This window comes from Sus scrofa, chromosome 3, assembly GCF_054392235.1.
Source record: "Sus scrofa isolate SSC_HxYL_T2T_F1_AM1 chromosome 3, Sscrofa_HxYL_maternal_Yorkshire_Landrace_v2.0, whole genome shotgun sequence".
Classification (NCBI taxonomy): domain Eukaryota; kingdom Metazoa; phylum Chordata; class Mammalia; order Artiodactyla; family Suidae; genus Sus; species Sus scrofa.
The window spans coordinates 53,822,344-53,841,420 of record NC_139385.1 but is presented as its reverse complement, the minus strand read 5'-3'; the positions used below and the strand labels follow the sequence as shown (position 1 = coordinate 53,841,420).

The following is a 19,077-nucleotide window of genomic DNA, read 5'->3' as shown; positions in this document are numbered from 1 at the left end:
CGTTATCAAGTATATGCTTTGCAAAAGTCTCCTACCCTATGGCTTGTCTTTTCATTCTTTTCACTTTCTTTTCTTTTTTCTTTTTTTAGATTTGCTAATGTGCATTTAATCACCAAAGGACTGAAGATATCTGGGCTTTTATTCTGTAATGTTTCTAAGACTGTGTCCATTAAATGCAAACAAAAAAGGAAGACACCTTGGCAGAACAGAAGTGATGCACACTTGATGATTGATTTAAATATTATTCATGGCATATAGCCCAGTCCAATCTCTAGCTGTTTCTATGATTTGGACTTTGTTGGTCTTCCACTGCTCTGCTACATAATTTGCTAATAGATCATCTGGATTGGGAGCACTTACAAAGCCTAGATGGATAGCAAAACTGTGCAGATATGCAGTGCTGGGGACTACATATCTTTCAAAATATCTAAATATATTCTTCCCAGCTTGTCTACATTAGGATGATAAATTTTGGTCATGAAACAGACTTTAGGGGTTGCCATTGGGTATTCTTCTGGAAGGAATAGTTTAAGTTTAGAAGTCCCTCCCTCAAAGGGCCACACCTGGAACCCTGGGGGCCAGTTATGACCACATGAAAATAATGAGCATTGCTCTCATCTGGTTTTGCCAGCAAACATTGGGTTTCCTTGATAATCCTGTGGGGCAGCCCAGCCATCTTGTCAAATCACAAGTACAGCCTCTGGTCTTGTCTCTGGCTCTGCTGGCCTCATGTACCAGTCTCATTTCCTTAAAAGAGTCTTTTTTTTTTTTTTTAAGGGCCACACCTGCAGCATATGGAAGTTTCCAGGGTAAGGGTTGAATTGGAGCTGTAGCTGCAGGCCTACGCAACAGTCACAGCAATGCGGAATCTGAGCCACATCAGCTACCTATACCTCAGCTTGCTGCAACATCAACCCACTAAGGCCAGGGATTGAACCCACATCCTCAAAAGTGACTACTAGTCGAATTCTTAACCTGATTAGCCACAATGGGAACTTCTTAATAGTATCTTTTGAAGAGCAGAAGTTTTAAATTTGTATGTTGTCCTATTTATCAATATATTCTTTTATGGATTGTGCTATTTATTTTTTATTTTTCGGTTGTGCCCGAGGCATGTGGAAATTCCTGGCCAGGGATCAAATCTGTGTCATAGTAGTGATAATGCTGGATCCTTAACCTGCTGAGTCACCAGGGAACTCTTGCACTTTTGAAATAGTACATATAACCCTGACGAGCTTAAATTGGTTTTGCTTCCTTAAAACGAGTTGTTGATGAATCAAACCTGGGGCTGTTTTACAGAGACAGCACCACGCATATGCAAGACATAAACCCATGACTTCCCAACAACCCCCAAAGCAAGAATCTTCAGTCTTCAAAACTCAAAGAATGGAAATGTCCTCACTGGAGCCCTTTATGAAGTGAGTCCTCCAGTAAGAAAAATCTGGCTTCCAGCAGCTGATTACCATTCCAATCTAAGACTAGCCAATCAACTTCTTCCCCTAACCCCTTAATTTTTACCTGGAATCCTGGATTAGGGAGACAGATTTGAGCTGAGCCTCTTGTCTCCTTACCTGTTGACCTTACAATAAGCTCTCTCTTTTCTCAAAATCCTCTGCCATAGTATTGGTTTCTATGCAGGTTGGGCAGTAAGCTCTTGCTTAGTAACACTTTTGGTGTCCTAGCTTATAAATCTTTGGCTAAGATTTTTCATTTAAAAGTAAGCTTTGGGAGTTCCTGTCCTGGCTCAGCAGAAATGAATCTGACTAGTATCCATGAGGATGCAGGTTTGATCTCTGGCCTTGCCCAGTGGGTTAAGGATCTGGTGTTGCCCTGAGCCATGATGTAGGTTGCAGATGCAGCTCAGATTGGCATTGCTGTGACTGTGGTGTAGGCTGGCAGCTACAGCTCCAATTCAACCCCCAGCCTGGGAACCTCCACATGCCACAGGTGCGGCCCTAAAAAAAATTTCAGTTTTGAAGTTCCCATTGTGGCTCGGTGGTAACGAACCTGACTAGTATCCATGAGGACGTGTGTCAGATCCCTGGCCTTGCTAAGTGGGTATCATGAGCTGTGGGTTACCGAGAGCTGTGGTGTGGGTCAAAGACGTGGGTTGGATCCCATGTGGCTGTGGCTGTGGCCAGCAACCACAGCTCTGATCTGACCTCTAGCCCAGGAATTTCCATATGCCATGGGTATGGCCCTAAAAAGACAAATAAATAAATAAAAGTTGATTTTTGCAGATGATGGGTACAAGTAGTTTTTTTGTTTTCCCAAATAAATAGCCAAGTTGCTCCAGCACTTTTTGTTGACAGACAATCCTCCACTGCACTGCCTTTTCACCTTTGTCAAAAATCAGGTGTTCCTGTACGTGTGGGTCTATTTCTGGATTCATTTTTTTCTGTTCCACTGATCTGCCTATCTTTGTATAAAATACTACAGGTTCATTTAGTGTTCATTTAGCTTGATGATAATTCTTGAAATCAGGTAGCACTAGCCTGCTAATTTTGTTCTTTTTCAAAGATGTTTCGGTTGTTCAAGGTCCTCTCCTTTCCATATTATATTTAGAATCAATTTGTCAGTTTCTACAAGAAAAGCCTGTATGGATTTTGGTTAGGATTGCATAGACTCTGGAGGGAAGTGACAATTTTAACAATCTTGAGTCCTGTGACTCCTGGACAGGTGTAACTCCCGTCTTAATTAGGTCTAGTTTCGATTGGCAATAGTTTGTCGTTGTTTTCAGGGTATTGGTGCCGTTAGCTAAATAACTGCCCTCTCACCCTCCCCTCCAAGATGTCCATATCCTAATCCCCAGAACCTGAGGGTGTGACTTTATTTAGGAAGACGGTCTTGGCAGAGGTGCTTAGGGGTCTCAAGATGAGAAGGTCATTCTGGAGTATCCAGCTGGGCTAAGTGTCCTCCTAAGAGACGTGCAGAGGGGAATGTGAAGACAGGGGCAGGGACTGGAGTGCTATGGCCAAGACACAGCAAGGGGCTCCTTGAGCCAGCAGAAGCTGAAAGAGGCAGGAAGGAACCTCCCCAAGAACCTCTGGAAGGAGTTCAGGTCTGCTGACACCTTGATTTCAGGCTCTGGGCCTCCAGAACTGGGAAAGAGCAAATTTCTGTTATAAGCCATCGAGTTTGTGATAACTGGTTGTGGCAGCACTAGGGAAACTAAAGAAACTGGTTGTTCATATCTGCAATCCTCCTTCTTCCCTTAGTATGTCCTCTTTTTGATGCCATAGCATTGTTTTTCTTTTCTTTCTTTCTCTCTTTTTTTTTTTTTTTTTTTTTTTTTTTTTTTTTTTTTGGTCTTTTTGCTATTTCTTGGGCCACTCCCACAGCATATGGAGGTTCCCAGGCTAGGGGTCGAATCAGAGCTGTAGCCACTGGCCCACGCCAGAGCCACAGCAATGCTGGATCCGAGCCGAGTCTGCAACCTACACCACAGTTCACGGCAACACCGGATCGTTAACCCACTGAGCAAGGGCAGGGACCGAACCCGCAACCTCATGGTTCCTAGTCTGATTCGTTAACCACTGCGCCACGACGGAAACTCCGGCATTGTTTTTCAATTTCAATTTCAGGTTTTTCACTGCTAGTACCTAGACGTGGAATTGATTTTTACATATTGATATTGAATCTTCATACTTTGCTATATCCACTTACTCTTTTTTTTGGTCTTTTTGTCTTTTTAGGGCTACACCCGTGGCATATGGATGTTCCCAGGCTAGGGGTCTAATCTGAGCTACAGCTGTAGGTTTACACCACAGCCACAGCAACGCCAGATCTGAGCTGCATCTGTGACCCACACCACAGCTCATGGCAACACCAGATCCCCAACCCACTGAGCGAGGCCAGGGATCTAACCCGCAACCTCATGGTTCCTAGTAGGATTCGTTTCCACTGTGTCACAACAGGAACTCCTTTATCCACCTATTCTTATAGCTTTTTCTGTAGATTCCAACAGATTTTATACATAGATGATCACATGTAAGAATAAAAACTGTGGAGTTCCCGTCGTGGCGCAGTGATTAACAAAACTGACTAGGAACCATGAGGTTGCGGGTTTGATCCCTGGCCTTGCTCAGTGGGTTAAGGATCCGGCGTTGCTGTGAGCTGTGGTATAGGTTGCAGACGCAGCTCGGATCCTGCATTGCTGTTGCTCTGGCGTAGGTCGGTGGCTACAGCTCCAATTAGACCCCTAGCCTGGGAACCTCTATAGGCCAGGGGAAGCAGCCCTATAAAAAGGCAAAAAAGGAGAAAAAAAAAAAGAAAAAGGGGAGTTCCCGTCGTGGCGCAGTGGTTAACGAATCCGACTAGGAACCATGAGGTTGCGGGTTCGATCCCTGCCCTTGCTCAGTGGGTCAAGGTTCCGGCGTTTGCCGTGAGTTGTGGTGTAGGTCACAGACGCGGCTCGGATCCTGCGTTGCTGTGGCTCTGGCGTAGGCTGGCAGCTACAGCTCCGATTCGACCTCTAGCCCGGGAACCTCCATATGCCGCAGGAGCGGCCCAAGAAATGGCAAAAAGACAAAAAAAAAAAAAAAAAAAAAAAAAAAAAAAAAAAAAAAAAAAAAAAAGAAAAAGGAATAAAAACCACTTTACTTTCTACTCCTGATGCTTTTATTTTTTTCTTGCCTAACTGCATGAGCCAGAACCTCCAGTAACGTGTTGAATAGGACTTTGAGAGCAGCCCTCCCTAACTTGTTCCTGTTCTTATGGGGATGGCCCTACCACACTCATCCTTGCACATGACATCAGCTGTAGGCTTTTTTAGATGCTCTTTGCCACACTGAGGAAGTTCTTTTCTGCTATTTGCTGAGAATTTTTATTGGAAAACGACGTTGGATTTTGACAAATGCGATCATCTGAAGATGATCATCTGTTTTTTTGTTTGTTTATATAGTAATTTCCTCAAGCATGAAGGGATCAGTATTCACCTGAGCACCCGAGTGGTCCCTCTGCACAGCTCTGGGTTCCTGTCTGTGCAGCCCCCTCCTGGGTGGCACTCTGTTCCAAAGCTCTAGCTGCCTGGTCTCTCCCACCTCTCAGCTCTGTTTCCTCAAGTAGGAACCTACTAGGCTATTCTCGGTCCCCTCTCTTCTGCCACAGTCCGGACACTTTCTCAAGGCAGGAACCTGTGGCAATAGTGCAGCTCACATGTTTCCTGTCTCTCAAGATCACTGTTTTTTGTTGCCTGAGTTCCAGGTTCCAGTTTCTTAAATATTGTCACTGCTAATTGTGGTGGTTGTGTGTTTGGAAATTCTGGCACCAGGATCAAATCTGAGCCACAGCAGTGGGCTGAGCCACAGCAGTGACAATGTGGGATCCTTAACCTACAGAGTCCCCAGGAAATTCCCAGAATTTTATATTAGTTAAAAAATAATCTTGTACATAAATTGTAAATTTCAATATATGAATTTTGGGAGAACACACTTAGTCCATAAGACACTTTAAGATTCCCTTCCCTTCCTATTCCTCTTCCCTTCCCTGGCTTTTTAGGGCTGCACTTGCAACATATAGAAGTTCCCAGGCTAGGAGTTGAATTGGAGCTGAAACTGGCAGCCTATGCCACAGCCACAGCAATGCCAGATCTGTGTCTTGGACCGACACCACAGCTCATGGCCATGCCAGAGTCTTAACCTACTGAGCGAGGCCAGGGAATGAACTCGCATCCTCATGGATACTAGTCAGGTTCTTAATCTGCTGAGCCACAATGGGAACTCCAATATTGTCTTTTTTAAACAATGATCTTTTTTATTTTAAAGAATAGTTTTACCTTAAAACAAAAGTTTCAAAAATAACAGAATTTTTATATATTCCTGACTCAGTTTTCCTACTGCTAAAATTCCATTTCACCATGGTATATCTGTTACAACTAAGAAAACAACATTGGCACATTGCTCTTAACTGAACTTGACACTTTACTTGGATTTCACCGCTTTTCCCTCCAATGTCCTTATTCCGATTCAGAATCTAATCCTGGATATCAGTCATCCTGTCTCCTTAGCCTTTCCTGGCTGTGAGGGTTTCTCAGATCTCCCCAGTCCTTGATTAACTTGGTAGTTTGGAGAACTTCCCAGGCTGTTGAATGAATGTTCCACACTTTGGGTTTGTCTGATGGTTTTCTCATGGGGAGGAAGCACAAGTCTTTCTCCTCCCATTGTATCATGAATGAATGCTATATATCATGAATGCTACATATATCATGTTTCATGAATGAATGCTTTTCTCCTCCCGTCGTATCATGAATGAATGCTACATATCATGAATGCTAGGTGTCATATCATACGTATCATGAATGAATGCCTCTCCTTCCATCGTATCATGAATGAATGCTACAACATGACTCACCACTAATGATCCTGACCTTGATTCCCTGGCCAAGATGTTGGCCAGCGTTCCCCACTATAAACTTACCAATCTCCCGGTGCCCTTTTTCATGTTACACTTTCTGGAAGCAGCTTACTAAGTGCATCCCACATTTTGGTGGGGAAGAGGAGAGTACCTACCTAAATTATCTGGAATCCTTCTGTATAGATTTGCCTCATCTCTACCACTTATTTATTGCTCACTCACTTATATAAATATGGACTCAGGGAATATTTTATGCTTTTTGTATGGCTCATGCATTGTACAAAAACCAGTGGTGGGCTAGATCTGAGCTGCCCCAAGTCTAGGAGACACCTCAGGAAGGGCGCATGTAAACAATATTCTCTGAGATATGTTCAGATGAATGTGATAGAGAGGTTGCATTGTCTGGAAATATTCTTTTCCTCCCATTCCTTAAACACAAAAAGACTGCTAGAATTACAATGAATTTGTAGCTGTTTAGATAATACTGACATCTTAACAAGACACTTGTGTGAGTATCATTGTCTTCTGGCATGGTGTTACTTTTGTAAAGTCTGATGATGTCAGTCTGATTTTACTTCTCTATAGAAGATTGGTCATTCTGTCTGATTTTTCCAAAGGGGTTTTTCTTTTTCTTTAAAAACCCAACAATTTTACTAGAATAGGAGTCATTGTTGGCCAGTCTGGGTTGATTTTCCTGTGCAAATGGAGTGAATTTTTATTGTATACTTTTTTTTTGTTTGTTTTTTTTTGTATTTTCGCAGGCTAGGGGTCGAATCAGAGCTGTAGGTGCCAGCACACACCACAGCCACAGCAACGCCAGATCTGAGTCGCGTCTGTGACCTACATCACAGCTCACAGCAATGCAGGATCCTTAACCCACTGAGCAAGGGCAGGGATCAAACCTGCGTTCTCATGGATACTAGTCAGATTCTCTTCCATTGAGCCACAATGGGAACTTCTTTTTTTTTTTTTTTTTTTTAATTTTTACTCTCTTGCCTACTTCTTTTTTTTTTTTTTGTCTTTTGTCTTTTTTGCTGCTGCTGTTGTTGTTGCTATTTCTTGGGCCGCTCCCGCGGCATATGGAGGTTCCCAGGCTAGGGGTTGAATCGGAGCTGTAGCCACCGGCCTACGCCAGAGCCACAGCAACACGGGATCCGAGCCGCGTCTGCAACCTACACCACAGCTCACGGCAACGCCGGATCGTTAACCCACTGAGCAAGGCACAGGGACTGAACCCGCAACCTCATGGTTCCTAGTCGGATTCGTTAACCACTGCGCCACGACGGGAACTCCACAATGGGAACTTCTAGTGTATACTTTTAAAACTTTTACAGAGCAATTTTTTTAATTAGTTTTTTTTCCTATTAGTTTGGTTTTCTTTTTTTGGATATTCCTATTACACTTACACTGAATCTTGTCTTTTTTATCTATCAATTTTTCTCAAATCTTTTTAAGTTTATTTCATAAATTTGGTTTGTCTTCCTCCTTCCCACTTTTCTTTCTTTCGGATTTATTTGCTCTTGTGTTCCACCTAGTTTAATCTTCAGTTTCTCCAAGTTTTCCTTGTTATTTCTAATTCTTTCTTGAGTTACCTGCTTTTCCCCCAATCTTCTTTGCATTATTTCATATTCTATTTTGCTGTTCTGTCATAGCTTCTATAATCTTAATTTCTAAAGCTCATTTTGAAATAGCAGGTACATATTTTGCAAGTATATATTTCTGGTATACTTTATTTACAGCAATGTTCTTTGCACTTAACCCATTAAGCTTTTTTATTCTTTTACTCATTTTATACAGGATTAAACAATGGTCCTCAACTGTTGCTCATACCATGTGAGATGGGGGCAGAATTGCTTTCCTAGCTTTGTGGTTCTAGGGCTTCTTTCTGTGGTTTTTGAAAAACGATGAAAAAAAAAAAATCTCACTTTCTGTTCCTCTCCCAATTTTTTTTTTTTTTTTTTTTTTTTTTTGGTCTTTTTGCTATTTCTTGGGCCGCTCCCGCGGCATATGGAGGTTCCCAGGCTAGGGGTCCAATCGGAGCTGTAGCCACCAGCCTACGCCAGAGCCACAGCAACGCGGGATCCAAGCCGCGTCTGCAACCTACACCACAGCTCACGGCAACGCCAGATCGTTAACCCACTGAGCAAGGGCAGGGACCGAACCCGAAACCTTATGGTTCCTAGTCGGATTCGTTAACCACTGCGCCATGACAGGAACTCCCTCTCCCAATTTTTAACTAGACTTCTCTTTTCTTTGCCCTCAATTTCTCCCTCCTTGTCAAACTGAATTCTACTTCCAGCAGCCTCTCCTTAGTGGGAGGCTTCCTTGGAAAGGAGCTTTGGATGGTTGGTTTCAAGCTGATAGAGGCCATACAGTATCAAGTATACCTTTAGGGGAACCAAGACTCTTTCAGGGTGTCTGCCAACTTCAAGCTTTTTCACTATAATACTAAGGTGTTATGTGCATTTCTCACTCTCATGAATATACAATGGAGTTTTACAGGGGTTACAAGGTGTGTGATAGTCTAACAGACTGAATGCAGGAGCAGATATGAGAACCTAGCTGTCTTCTGTAAGTCAGACTTCAAAGAGATTTGCAAAAATTTATTTTACTTTTTAATATTTGAGGGCCACAACCATGGCATGTGGAAGTTACCAGACTAGGGGCTGAATCAGAGCTACAGCTGCTGGCCTATGCCACAACCACAGCAACATCAGATCCTGAGCTGAGTTTGTGACCTATATCACAACTCACGGCAACGCTGTTGCTGGGCCCTTAACCTACTGAGTGAGGCCAGGGATTGAACCCACATCCTCATGGTTCCTAGTCGGGTTCATTAACCACTGAGCCACGAAGGGAACTCCCAAATTTGCAAAAATTTAAAACAATGCCAATCTTTTCACTGGTTTTTTGGATATATAGTCTTTTTTTTTTTTTTTTTGGTCATTTCTTGGGCCACTCGCGTGGCACATGGAGGTTCCCAGGCTAGGGGTCGAATCGGAGGCGTAGCCACCAACCTACGCCACAGCCACAGCAATGCGGGATCCGAGCCGCATCTGCAACCTACACCACAGCTCACGGCAACGCCGGATCGCTAACCCACTGAGCAAGGCCAGAGATCGAACCCGCAACCTCATGGTTCCTAGTCGGATTCGTTAACCACCGAGCCACAACGGGAACTCCCTATAGTCATTTTTTCACTAAGATACTTATGGTAAGAAGTACTGGATGGGTTTAGGTTTCATTTGAAATGAATTATTTTAGAGATTTGTCAATTACATACATCAAAATCATTAAGTATAACAACAACCAAATGCTCTTTGAGGAACTTAATGATTCTTAAGAGAGCAAAGTGGTCCTGAGATAAACCAGTCAGAGCTGCTGCACAGGAGCCAGTGTTTGGTGTGTGTGTTGTGTGTGTGAATGCACAAGTGTGTGCATGCTCCAGTGCTTCTGCAGCTTTGCTTTCTCTCAAGTAGTCTCTCAGTTGCTACGAGTAGGATGCTGAAGGTTCAACCCTAATCGTGAATTTATCTACTTCTCCTTTCAGCTCTATCAGTTTTTGCTTTATATATCTGGAAGCTCTTGGTGTTGGTGTGTACTTATTTAGGATTGTGTGTCTGTGGGAGACCTATCCTTTTATCATTGTACAGTGTTTCAACTAATTTTCTTTGCTCTGAAGTCTACTTTATCTGATAATGTTAACTATTCTGTTTTAAAAAGTATGTGATACAAACTATAAAATTGTACTTTAATACTTCTGGTACACAGGATTTATTAATCATTTCTTTAATCCACTCTGCCAATCTATATTTTATTTTCCTTTGTCTTTTTAGGGCCACACCCGTGGCATATGAGGTTCCCAGGCTAGGGGTCAAATCAGAACTATAGCTGCCGGCCTACACCATAGCCACAGCAACACAGGTTCCGAGCTGCGTCTGTGACCTATACCTGAGCAACACCAGATCCTTAACCCACTGAGCGAGGCCAGGGGTCAAAACTTCATCCTCATGGATACTAGTCAGATTTGTGTCCCCTGAGCCATGACAGGAACTCCCCAATCTGTATTTTAATTGGTACATTTAGTCCATCTGAATTTAGGTAATTGTTAGACCTTAAGTCAACCATTTTATTATTTGTGTTCTAGTTGCTCTGTTTCTCATTCTTTTCTTACTTTCCTGTTATAGTTATTTAAAATTTAAAAATTCCATCTTAATTATAGTTTGTGAGTATGTCATTCTGCATACTTTTCCTAGTGCTTACTTTAGGCATTACATATGTACATGGCACAATCTAGTGGCAAGGGTGTTTTGCTACTTTGAATGAAGTGGAAAAACATTACTTCCATGATGCGCCACACACTTCACTTCCTTATTTTTAAATATAACTGCCCAGGAGTTCCCATCATGGCATATCAGAAACAAATCCGACTAGTATCCATGAGGACGCAGGTTTGATCCCTGGCCTCGCTCAGTGAGTTATGGATGTGGTGTTGCTGTGAGCTGTGCTGTAGGTTGCAGACGCGGCTCAGATCCCATGTTGTTGTAGCTCTGGTGTAGGCCCGCAGCTACAGCTCTGATTCGACCCCTAGCCTGGGAACTTCCATATACTGCAGGTGTGGCCCTAAAGAGATAATTTTTTTTAAATTTATTTTTTGTTTTTTTGTCTTTTTAGGGCTGCACCCACAGCACATGGAGGTTCCCAGGCTAGGGGTCGAATCGGAGCTATAGCTGTGGGCCACAGCAATGCCAGATCCGAGCCACGTCTGCGACCTACACCACAGCTCACGGCAATGCCGCATCTGTAACCCACAGAGAGGCCAGGGATCAAACCTTCGTCCTCATGGTTCCTAGTCGGATTTATTTCTGCTGTGCCATGACAGGAACTCCAAGAGACAATTTTATATATATAGCTCTCATTGATATGAGAGCTCTCCCCTCCCTTCCTCCATCCCCTCTCCTTTCTTTTACCCACATTTTTTGAGTCCTTTCTATATGCCCTGCATTAAAATAGGAGTGGCAGGTCCAAGGATGAAAAGAAAACCAACCAATGCAGCATCCTGTCTCTCCTATGAGAGACAGACATGCATGTGAACAAGCACTTGAGAGAAGAGGAAACACAAATAGCCCTGAACATACAATAACACACTGAAACACAATCTCACACCAGCTGGATTTGGCAAAAATCAAGAACTCAGTACCAAGTGTTGGGAAGGATGTAGGGCCATGGGAACTCTTTCTCAACTACGAGGGGTATAAACCAGTACAATCACTTTTAGAAATGCTTTGTCCCTTGGAGTTCCTGTCGTAGCGCAGTGATTAATGAATCTGACTAGGAACCATGAGGTTGCAGGTTCGATCCCTGGCCTTGCTCAGCGGGTTAAGGATCCGGCGTTGCCGTAAGCTGTGGTGTAGGTTGCAGACTCGGCTTGGATCCTGTGTTGCTGTGGCTCTGGCGTAGGCTGGTGGCTATGGCTCCGATTAGATCCCTAGCCTGGGAATCTCCATATGCTGCGGAAGAGGCCCTAGAAAAGGCAAAAAGACAAAAAAAAAAAAAAAAAAAAAAAAAGAAAGAAAAAAGAAAAAAATGAAAAAGAAATGCTTTGTCCCTGCATAGGAAACTGGACATGTACTTACTTAAAGCCCATTAATTCCACTGGGAGCTACACAGACTAGCGGAATTTGTATATGTGCACCCATGTATTTCTTTATTTTATTTGGTGGGGGGGTCACTCCTGTGGCACACAGAAGTTTCTGGGCCAGAGATCTAACTTGTGCCACAGCAGTGACAACAACAGGCCCCTAACCTGCTGAACAACTAGGAAACTCTGCACCCATGTGTTTATGCATCTGTACAAATATAAACCACCAAGGGTCTGCCGCAAGCCAAGGGAGAAAATGGTGGTGCATCCACACAAAGGACCACCATGCAGCAGCGACTACATAGGAAGTACAGCATTGCACATCGACATGCAAACATGTGAGGAGTATGTTGAGCAAAAAAGGCAAGTCAGAGGGAAATGCATACTGCATTGTTCATTTTACATAAAGTTTAAAAACAGGCAAAACCAAGCAATGTGGTATTTGAAGTAAAATTGTAAACACACACGAGGTATGGTGTAAGCATTGAGGAGCAGCAGAGATTTTTGTCTCCTCCTGTATCCCTCAGCTCTGGTTGCCATAACAAAGTACCACAGGTGGGTGACTTAAACAACACACACATTATCTTCCCACAATTCTGGAGGCCAGGCATCTGAGATTAAGTTTTCAGCAGTGTGGCTTCTCCTGTGGCTTCTCCTTGGCTTGCAGACGACGATCTCTGTGTCCTCGCATCTGTGCACACCTATGCGCCACTCTCTTCTTCTGAGGACAGCAGTCAGATTGGATAAGGGACCACACAGATGGGCCTCCTTTGAACTTAATAGCTTCTTAAAAGGCCCTATCTCCAAATGCAGTCACATTCTGAGGTAGTGGGGGTTAGGACTTCAACATGCATTTTTGGAGGTCATAATTCAGCACATAACAACTCCCCATTTCCTTGGGCCACAAGGTAGTCAGGTAGTTGAATTTAATTACATGTAATAAAAAGTTATTAGCACATATTCTGTCCAAAGGAATCATAGCTGAGTTTCAGAATTAAACACATTCAGGAGTTCTCATCATGGCTCAGTGGTTAACGAACCTGACTAGAATCTATGAGGACATGGGTTCAATCCCTGGCCTTGGTCAGTGCGCTAAGGATCTGGCGTTGCCATGAGCTGTGGTGTGAGTCCCAGACTTGGCTCGGATCCTGTGTTGCGGTGGCTGTGGCACAGGCTGGCAGCTACAGCTCCAGCTGGACTCCTAGCATGGGTACCTCCATATGCTGTGGTTGCGGCCCTAAAAAGACAAAAGACAAAAAAAAAAAAAAAAAAAAATGAGAATTAAACACATTCAGAATTAGAGCGTTGAGAGTTAGTCTTCCAGCACTGTATAGAAAGAATGCAAGTGTGGACCAAAGGGGCAGATAATGTAGAACTCAATTATCTCCAGCTCAGTTATGGAGGAAGAAGGCAGCACAGACAAGTGACCCAGCAGATATGGAAAAGCAGGTAGACTGGCTCTTAAAGGAGGGAGGAATGACTGAATGAACGATTCCTGGGTGTCCCCAGCATCAGCAGAGTGCAAACAGAATAGCACAGTCTTATTGCTAAAAGAGTAAGAGTTTCATATTAGTCTCTTCCACTTGTATTAAAACTCTAATGTGAGCATACAGGATATTCTTAGAGAATAATTGATCATATAAACTTTGCTAAAAATAATTCTTAAAATGTCACGTACTGGTGCTAAGAACATTATTATCTTTCTGCTTTTTTAGGGCCACACCTGAAGCATATGGAGGTTCCTAGGCTAGGGGTCGAAGCAGAGCTGTAGCCACCAGCCTACACCACAGCCACAGCAACACGGGATCTAAGCTGCATCTTCGACCTACACCACAGCTCATGGCAACGCTGGATCCGTAACCCACTGAGTGAGGCCAGGGAGCAAACCTGCAACCTCATGGTTCCTAGTCGGGTTCATTTCCTTTGTGCCACAATGGGAACTGCAAGAACAGTAATTTTTTAAAAAATAGCTACACCTGCAGCAAAGGGAAGTTCCTGGGCCAAGGACTGAATCCTAGCCGCAGCCCAGGATTTTGTGGCGATGCTGGATCCTTTAGCATACTGCGCCAGGCTGGGGATCAAACCTGTACCTCCACAGCAACTCAAGCCACTGCAGTTGGATTCTTAACCCACTGTGCCACAGTTGGAACTCCATGGGAACATTGAATAGTATGAGATAGCCAACACTTGATCATTTTTGACCTGAAGAAATGGCCATTCAATTTGGTTCAACCTAATTTAATGTCTGAGCAGTCTGTTTTATTTTTAAAAGGAGAAAGAAAATGATAATAAAGCAATTCACTAAATCAACACCAAAGAGTGTTTGCAGACTGTAATCAAATGGTCACATAAGAAGGAACCTATTCCAAAAACAACTTCTCTCCCAAAGAGGCAATCTTAAAACATCTTTTCATTTTAATCAAGAAGGCCAGAAGGCAAGGGCCTAACAGTCTTCTGTTGTGATATAAACTGCAGTGGATATATGTGACTTTCATTTCCAGTGCAAAAGGTTTTTATGATATTAAAGTCTTATTGGGACATGATTTTTAGTGACTGGATGTTTTTAACTGATGACTTAAAATGAAGGTTTGCCACAGCTCCACTACTGAATGGCTCTATTGTGATTACTTATAAATCAGATTTATTGTCAGCATTGGGCTAAGAAGAGATCAGCTCATGCTTAAAAACATAACTAAAAAATAATGCACCAATGCATAGCAGGATTTGCTGAATTTTTCTCCTGCCATTTCACCTGCAAATAATTTTCAACCACTTAACACTGAAAAGGGTTCCTTTGGTAAGGTGCTAATCTGATTAGGGCCACATTCATAAAAATTAAAAGCACCAAAGGGAAGGTTGTTCTTGACTTACTTGCACTGAAAATATACCAATGCTTGTGAATTCTGAACAAAACCAAAGCTCCTATGGGTAAGCTGTCACTTTTAAATAACCCAAATTATTTTGGGGCTTTCAGATATCAAAATCTTAGGGTATGTGCTTCTACATATACTATGTCTGGACATTTTTTCACATAGATCTCTAGGAATAGCCCGAAATAGCACCCAAATAAACGAGCAATGTTTATTTAAGAGCTCCTCCATTTAAGAGCTTAATAGAGAAACATTTTCTCTATTGAGGTATGATACAGGGTTATTTTTTATGGAATCCAGACAAAACTGGGAAGCCGGTTGAAGCTATCACAAAGTAGATCCACTGAGTTATGCAGAGACAGCAATATCTAAAGTAGCAGTGCCTCATCTCAAAGAGTATCAACAAGTTCTCTAAAACAGGAGAAACCATAGGTAGCAAGAAATCATGCACTTCCTCAGCACAATGTTAGAGATCATATATATAGTAACAACACTGAGCTTAGCCTTTTTCAGAGGATAAAAAATGTGGGATATTTCCACTGACGTTATGGGTAATGGGACGCTCTATAACGCCCTCACGGAATCTAGTGAGGGAGACAAGCATGGTTCAAAGTCGGTCACAGGGAACTCTTTCATCAGCTATGTATGAAGACTACTTCCTCTCTCGGTCTGGTAAGAGAAGCAAGATGATGCATATGCTTGGCCAGTGATAGTTAAGTTCCAAATGTGGGACTCTCTACTCCATGAGCTGAATTCTGCAGCCCTGTAACTTCCTCCAGTAGGTAATTTCTCTCCTTTGGGCTCCCCACCAATTCAAACTCCCCACCAGTTCAAACACAGGAAGGCAGGGACCACACATTCCTCTTAGAATGCTCCTACCTGCCCCCACCTCCATCCCCTGGCCACTGTGAGCCAGTGAAGTGGGGACTGACTACAGCCTGGCTAGCTGACTATGCAGCCTACAACTCAGGCTGCTCATCAGGTTACTCTAAACACAAAGTCACATCTTTATCATCAGGACCTCAAGAGCGCCAAGCTAAAGGAGTACAAGACAAGGGTTATGGGTTTTTTTTTTTTTTTCACTTTTATTCAAATAAATACAAAATCTGTAAACACCCTTAGTAATTTCTCCTGCCGCCTCTCTTTTTCAGGCTCGTGCACTTAGGTTTTAGACATGTACTGCTGTGGTTACATCACAGCTGTGCAGGATTTATCCTCTAATTTAAATGATCATTTCAGATGCACAGGCCACTTGTCAAATGAGCCATGGTGGCTCATGAGACTGACAGAAATGAGGATAAACATCTTTTTAGGTAAAAAACATAGTTTTATAATATACTTTTGGATAAGTATAATTGTTTTCTCCTCTTTCCCAGATCAGGCACTTGAAAATAATAAATTCCAGGAATGGGCAACCCAGTTAATTAAATTTCACTGGACTTGACTTCCTAAAAAATTCAAATAGTGTGGCATTTGGTAACTGCCAGTAGAGTTAGTAATACAATGACTAAAAAACATATATTTTTTGGCTGCACCTGTGGCACGCAAAAGTTCTCAGGCCAGGGACTGAACCTGAGCCACAGCAGTAACATGAGCCATAGCAGTGACAGAACCAAGTCCTTAATTGCTAGGCCACAGGGGACTGTAATAATGACATACATATATATATATAAACTATATATATTTCTTGTTTTTTGGGGACTATACCAGTGGCATATGGAGGTTCCCAGGCTAGGCCTCAAATTTGAGCTGTAGCCACTGAGCTACATCACAGCCACAGCAACACAGGATCCAAGCCACATCTACGACCTAGTTGTGAGCTTTGCCTACAGCTCATGGCAACGCCAGATCCTTAGCACAATGAGTGAGGCCAGGGATTGAACCTGCATCCTCAGGGATGTGAGTCAGACTTGTTTCCACTGAGCCACGATGCGAACTGGTACAATATTTTTTAATGTGCTAGAACCTGATTCAGAAATACACAAGCTGGAGAAATTTCATTTGTTGTAAATTAATTCTGCTTTCAGATTAAGCAGTTGCTTCAGTTTGAAATTGGTTTAATATAAGTTTTACTGGGAAAGGTTATTGCCCCTTCTGTGTCTCGCCCTCTTGTGCCCCACACATTCCTCTAAATAATATTCATAACTTCAGCTGCTGATTGATAATTTGGTTTACAAGGAACTATATAGTTTAGGCAATCACTTCCTCATCCAAAGCCAGTAGGGTGAATGCAACCTATGTGCGTTAAATTCATTTAAAAGGCTTAATCTCATAATAGAAAAGCAGCCAAAGACAGAGCCCTGAGGCAACTGCGTCTATGTAATGGCAGATTCAGAAGGTGTGGGCTGGCGCTTACACTATTACAACATCAGTAGGAGCAGAACTGCCTCTGGTGAGTGGCTACGGTGCCTGCCCCTGTCTGACAGTTCTTTCTGCCAGAGTCCTATAGCTTCCCACACTGCCTGCCACTGATCCCACTTTCTCTGTAGAGATGTGATTTGGCTCAGTAAGAGCCCAGGGGAGTGGGAATAAGGCTTGATGTGTTGAGAACTGCTCCTTCCTCCTGTGACAGCAGAGGTCAGTGAGGTCATCTGGAAGGCTGACAAAGAACAAGTCTATTTCCCACAATAAGAAAAAAATCCCAAACACTAAACTGTCAACCTTTTAACGTAAAACTAAATCACTCTGAAAAATAATACACTTTGAGACTTTTTACCACATTTATAAAAAAAAAAGAAAATTCTAATGAATTTAAAAAATCCTTTAAAAATGCTGTATCAATAGCCTTCTTATCAACAAATATAAAACAGTTTAAGACACTTGGTGACTTCCTTAGGTCATGTATCAGGGGATGGATACACAGTGAAGTTTTACTACTAACGTTATCTATTTGGTTAAAACTCTAGGACAAGTTCTGTCAATAAAATAACTGTTTTGGAAAGAAGAGTTACATTTTTTCCCCCAAATGTCAAGATGAATAAGGATGTAAACACCACATACTTAAAATATTAATATTAATATTATTGTAATATTAATTCAGTTAAATAACGAAAGAAGCAGTACCAAGCTTGTGGACATTTTTCAACACAAAAATGTAAATCCAGGACATTTTAAAAGAAATAATTGCTCCAAACAGGAACAAGCATTCTTAGCACAATCCAAGAGCATCTGAAATAAAGTGCTATGAGATGAAGCAGTTTTACACTTCATCTTATTCACTAATGAGCAGAAATGCCATCGAGATCTTCAGGTCTGAACTATTCATAACGGGAAAGTCAGCTGCACTAAATACCAGGTTTAGGGCCATCTTTTGTCATTTTTCTTTTCTCTTCCAACATGTTCTTAAATATTTTCTTCAGGGTGCTGTAAACTATTGGTCCATTTTCAGAATCAAAATTAACCTGGTGACAAAGAAAATTTATATTCAGGATACTATAACAAGAATTTTAACCAGTCTCTACTTTGGGATAAAAGAAAAGGGGTAGAGAAAAAAAAAAAGACTTATAAACATAATTACATATAATTAAAAAGCACCCACAACACATTACACACACTAGTTTTATTAAAAGACTATATTAGGAGTTCCCGTCACGGCACAGTGGTTAACAAATCCGACTAGGAACCATGAGGTTGCGGGTTTGATCCCTGGCCTTGCTGAGTGTTAAGGATCCGGCGTTGCCGTGAGCTGTGGTGTAGGTCGCAGATGTGGCTCGGACCCTGTGTCACAGATGAGGCTCAGATCCTGCGTTGCTATGGCTCTGGCTGGCAGCTACAGCTCCGATTAGACCCCTATCCTGGGAACCTGCACATGCTGCGGGAGCAGCCCAAGAAATGGCAAAAAGACAAAAAAAAAAAAAAAAAAATATATAGTCTAATATGACTATATTAGAACTGCCAATCATGTCAACAGCAAATTTATGAATGAAAACTAAAAAAAATTAAAACTAGTGCTTGGGGAGTTCCCGTCGTGGTGCAGCGGAAATGAATCTGACTAGGAACCATGAGGTTGGGGGTTCCATCCCTGGCCTCACTCAGTGGGTCAAGGATCTGGCATTACCATGAGCTGTGGTGTAGGTCGCAGACGCAGCTCAGATCCTGCATTGCTGTGGCTCTGGCATAGGCCGGCAGCTGTAGCTCTGATTAGACCCCTAGCCTGGGAACCTCAACATGCCACAGGTACAGCTGTTTAAAAAAGGCAAAAAACCCCCAAAA

At 42.5% G+C, this 19,077-nt stretch overlaps 1 protein-coding gene and 1 pseudogene across 31 annotated transcripts in view; both read right to left on the bottom strand.

The window, feature by feature from the left end:
• Positions 1-123: 123 nt before the first annotated feature.
• On the bottom strand, positions 124-793 carry LOC110260134 (ubiquitin-conjugating enzyme E2 N pseudogene; annotated as a pseudogene).
• Positions 794-15,930: 15,137 nt separating this feature from the next.
• Positions 15,931-19,077, bottom strand: part of PTPDC1 (protein tyrosine phosphatase domain containing 1) — a 129,205-nt gene continuing 126,058 nt past the window's right edge. For all 31 annotated transcript variants that reach the window (XR_014841174.1, XR_014841172.1, XR_014841169.1 and 28 more), the window contains one exon: positions 15,931-18,266. Coding sequence is in view for 21 of the 31 variants with exons in the window: in XM_085018362.1 (XP_084874488.1) it covers positions 18,150-18,266 (117 nt within the window). In the remaining 10 variants the exon portion in view is untranslated. The remainder of the gene's footprint in view (positions 18,267-19,077) is intronic.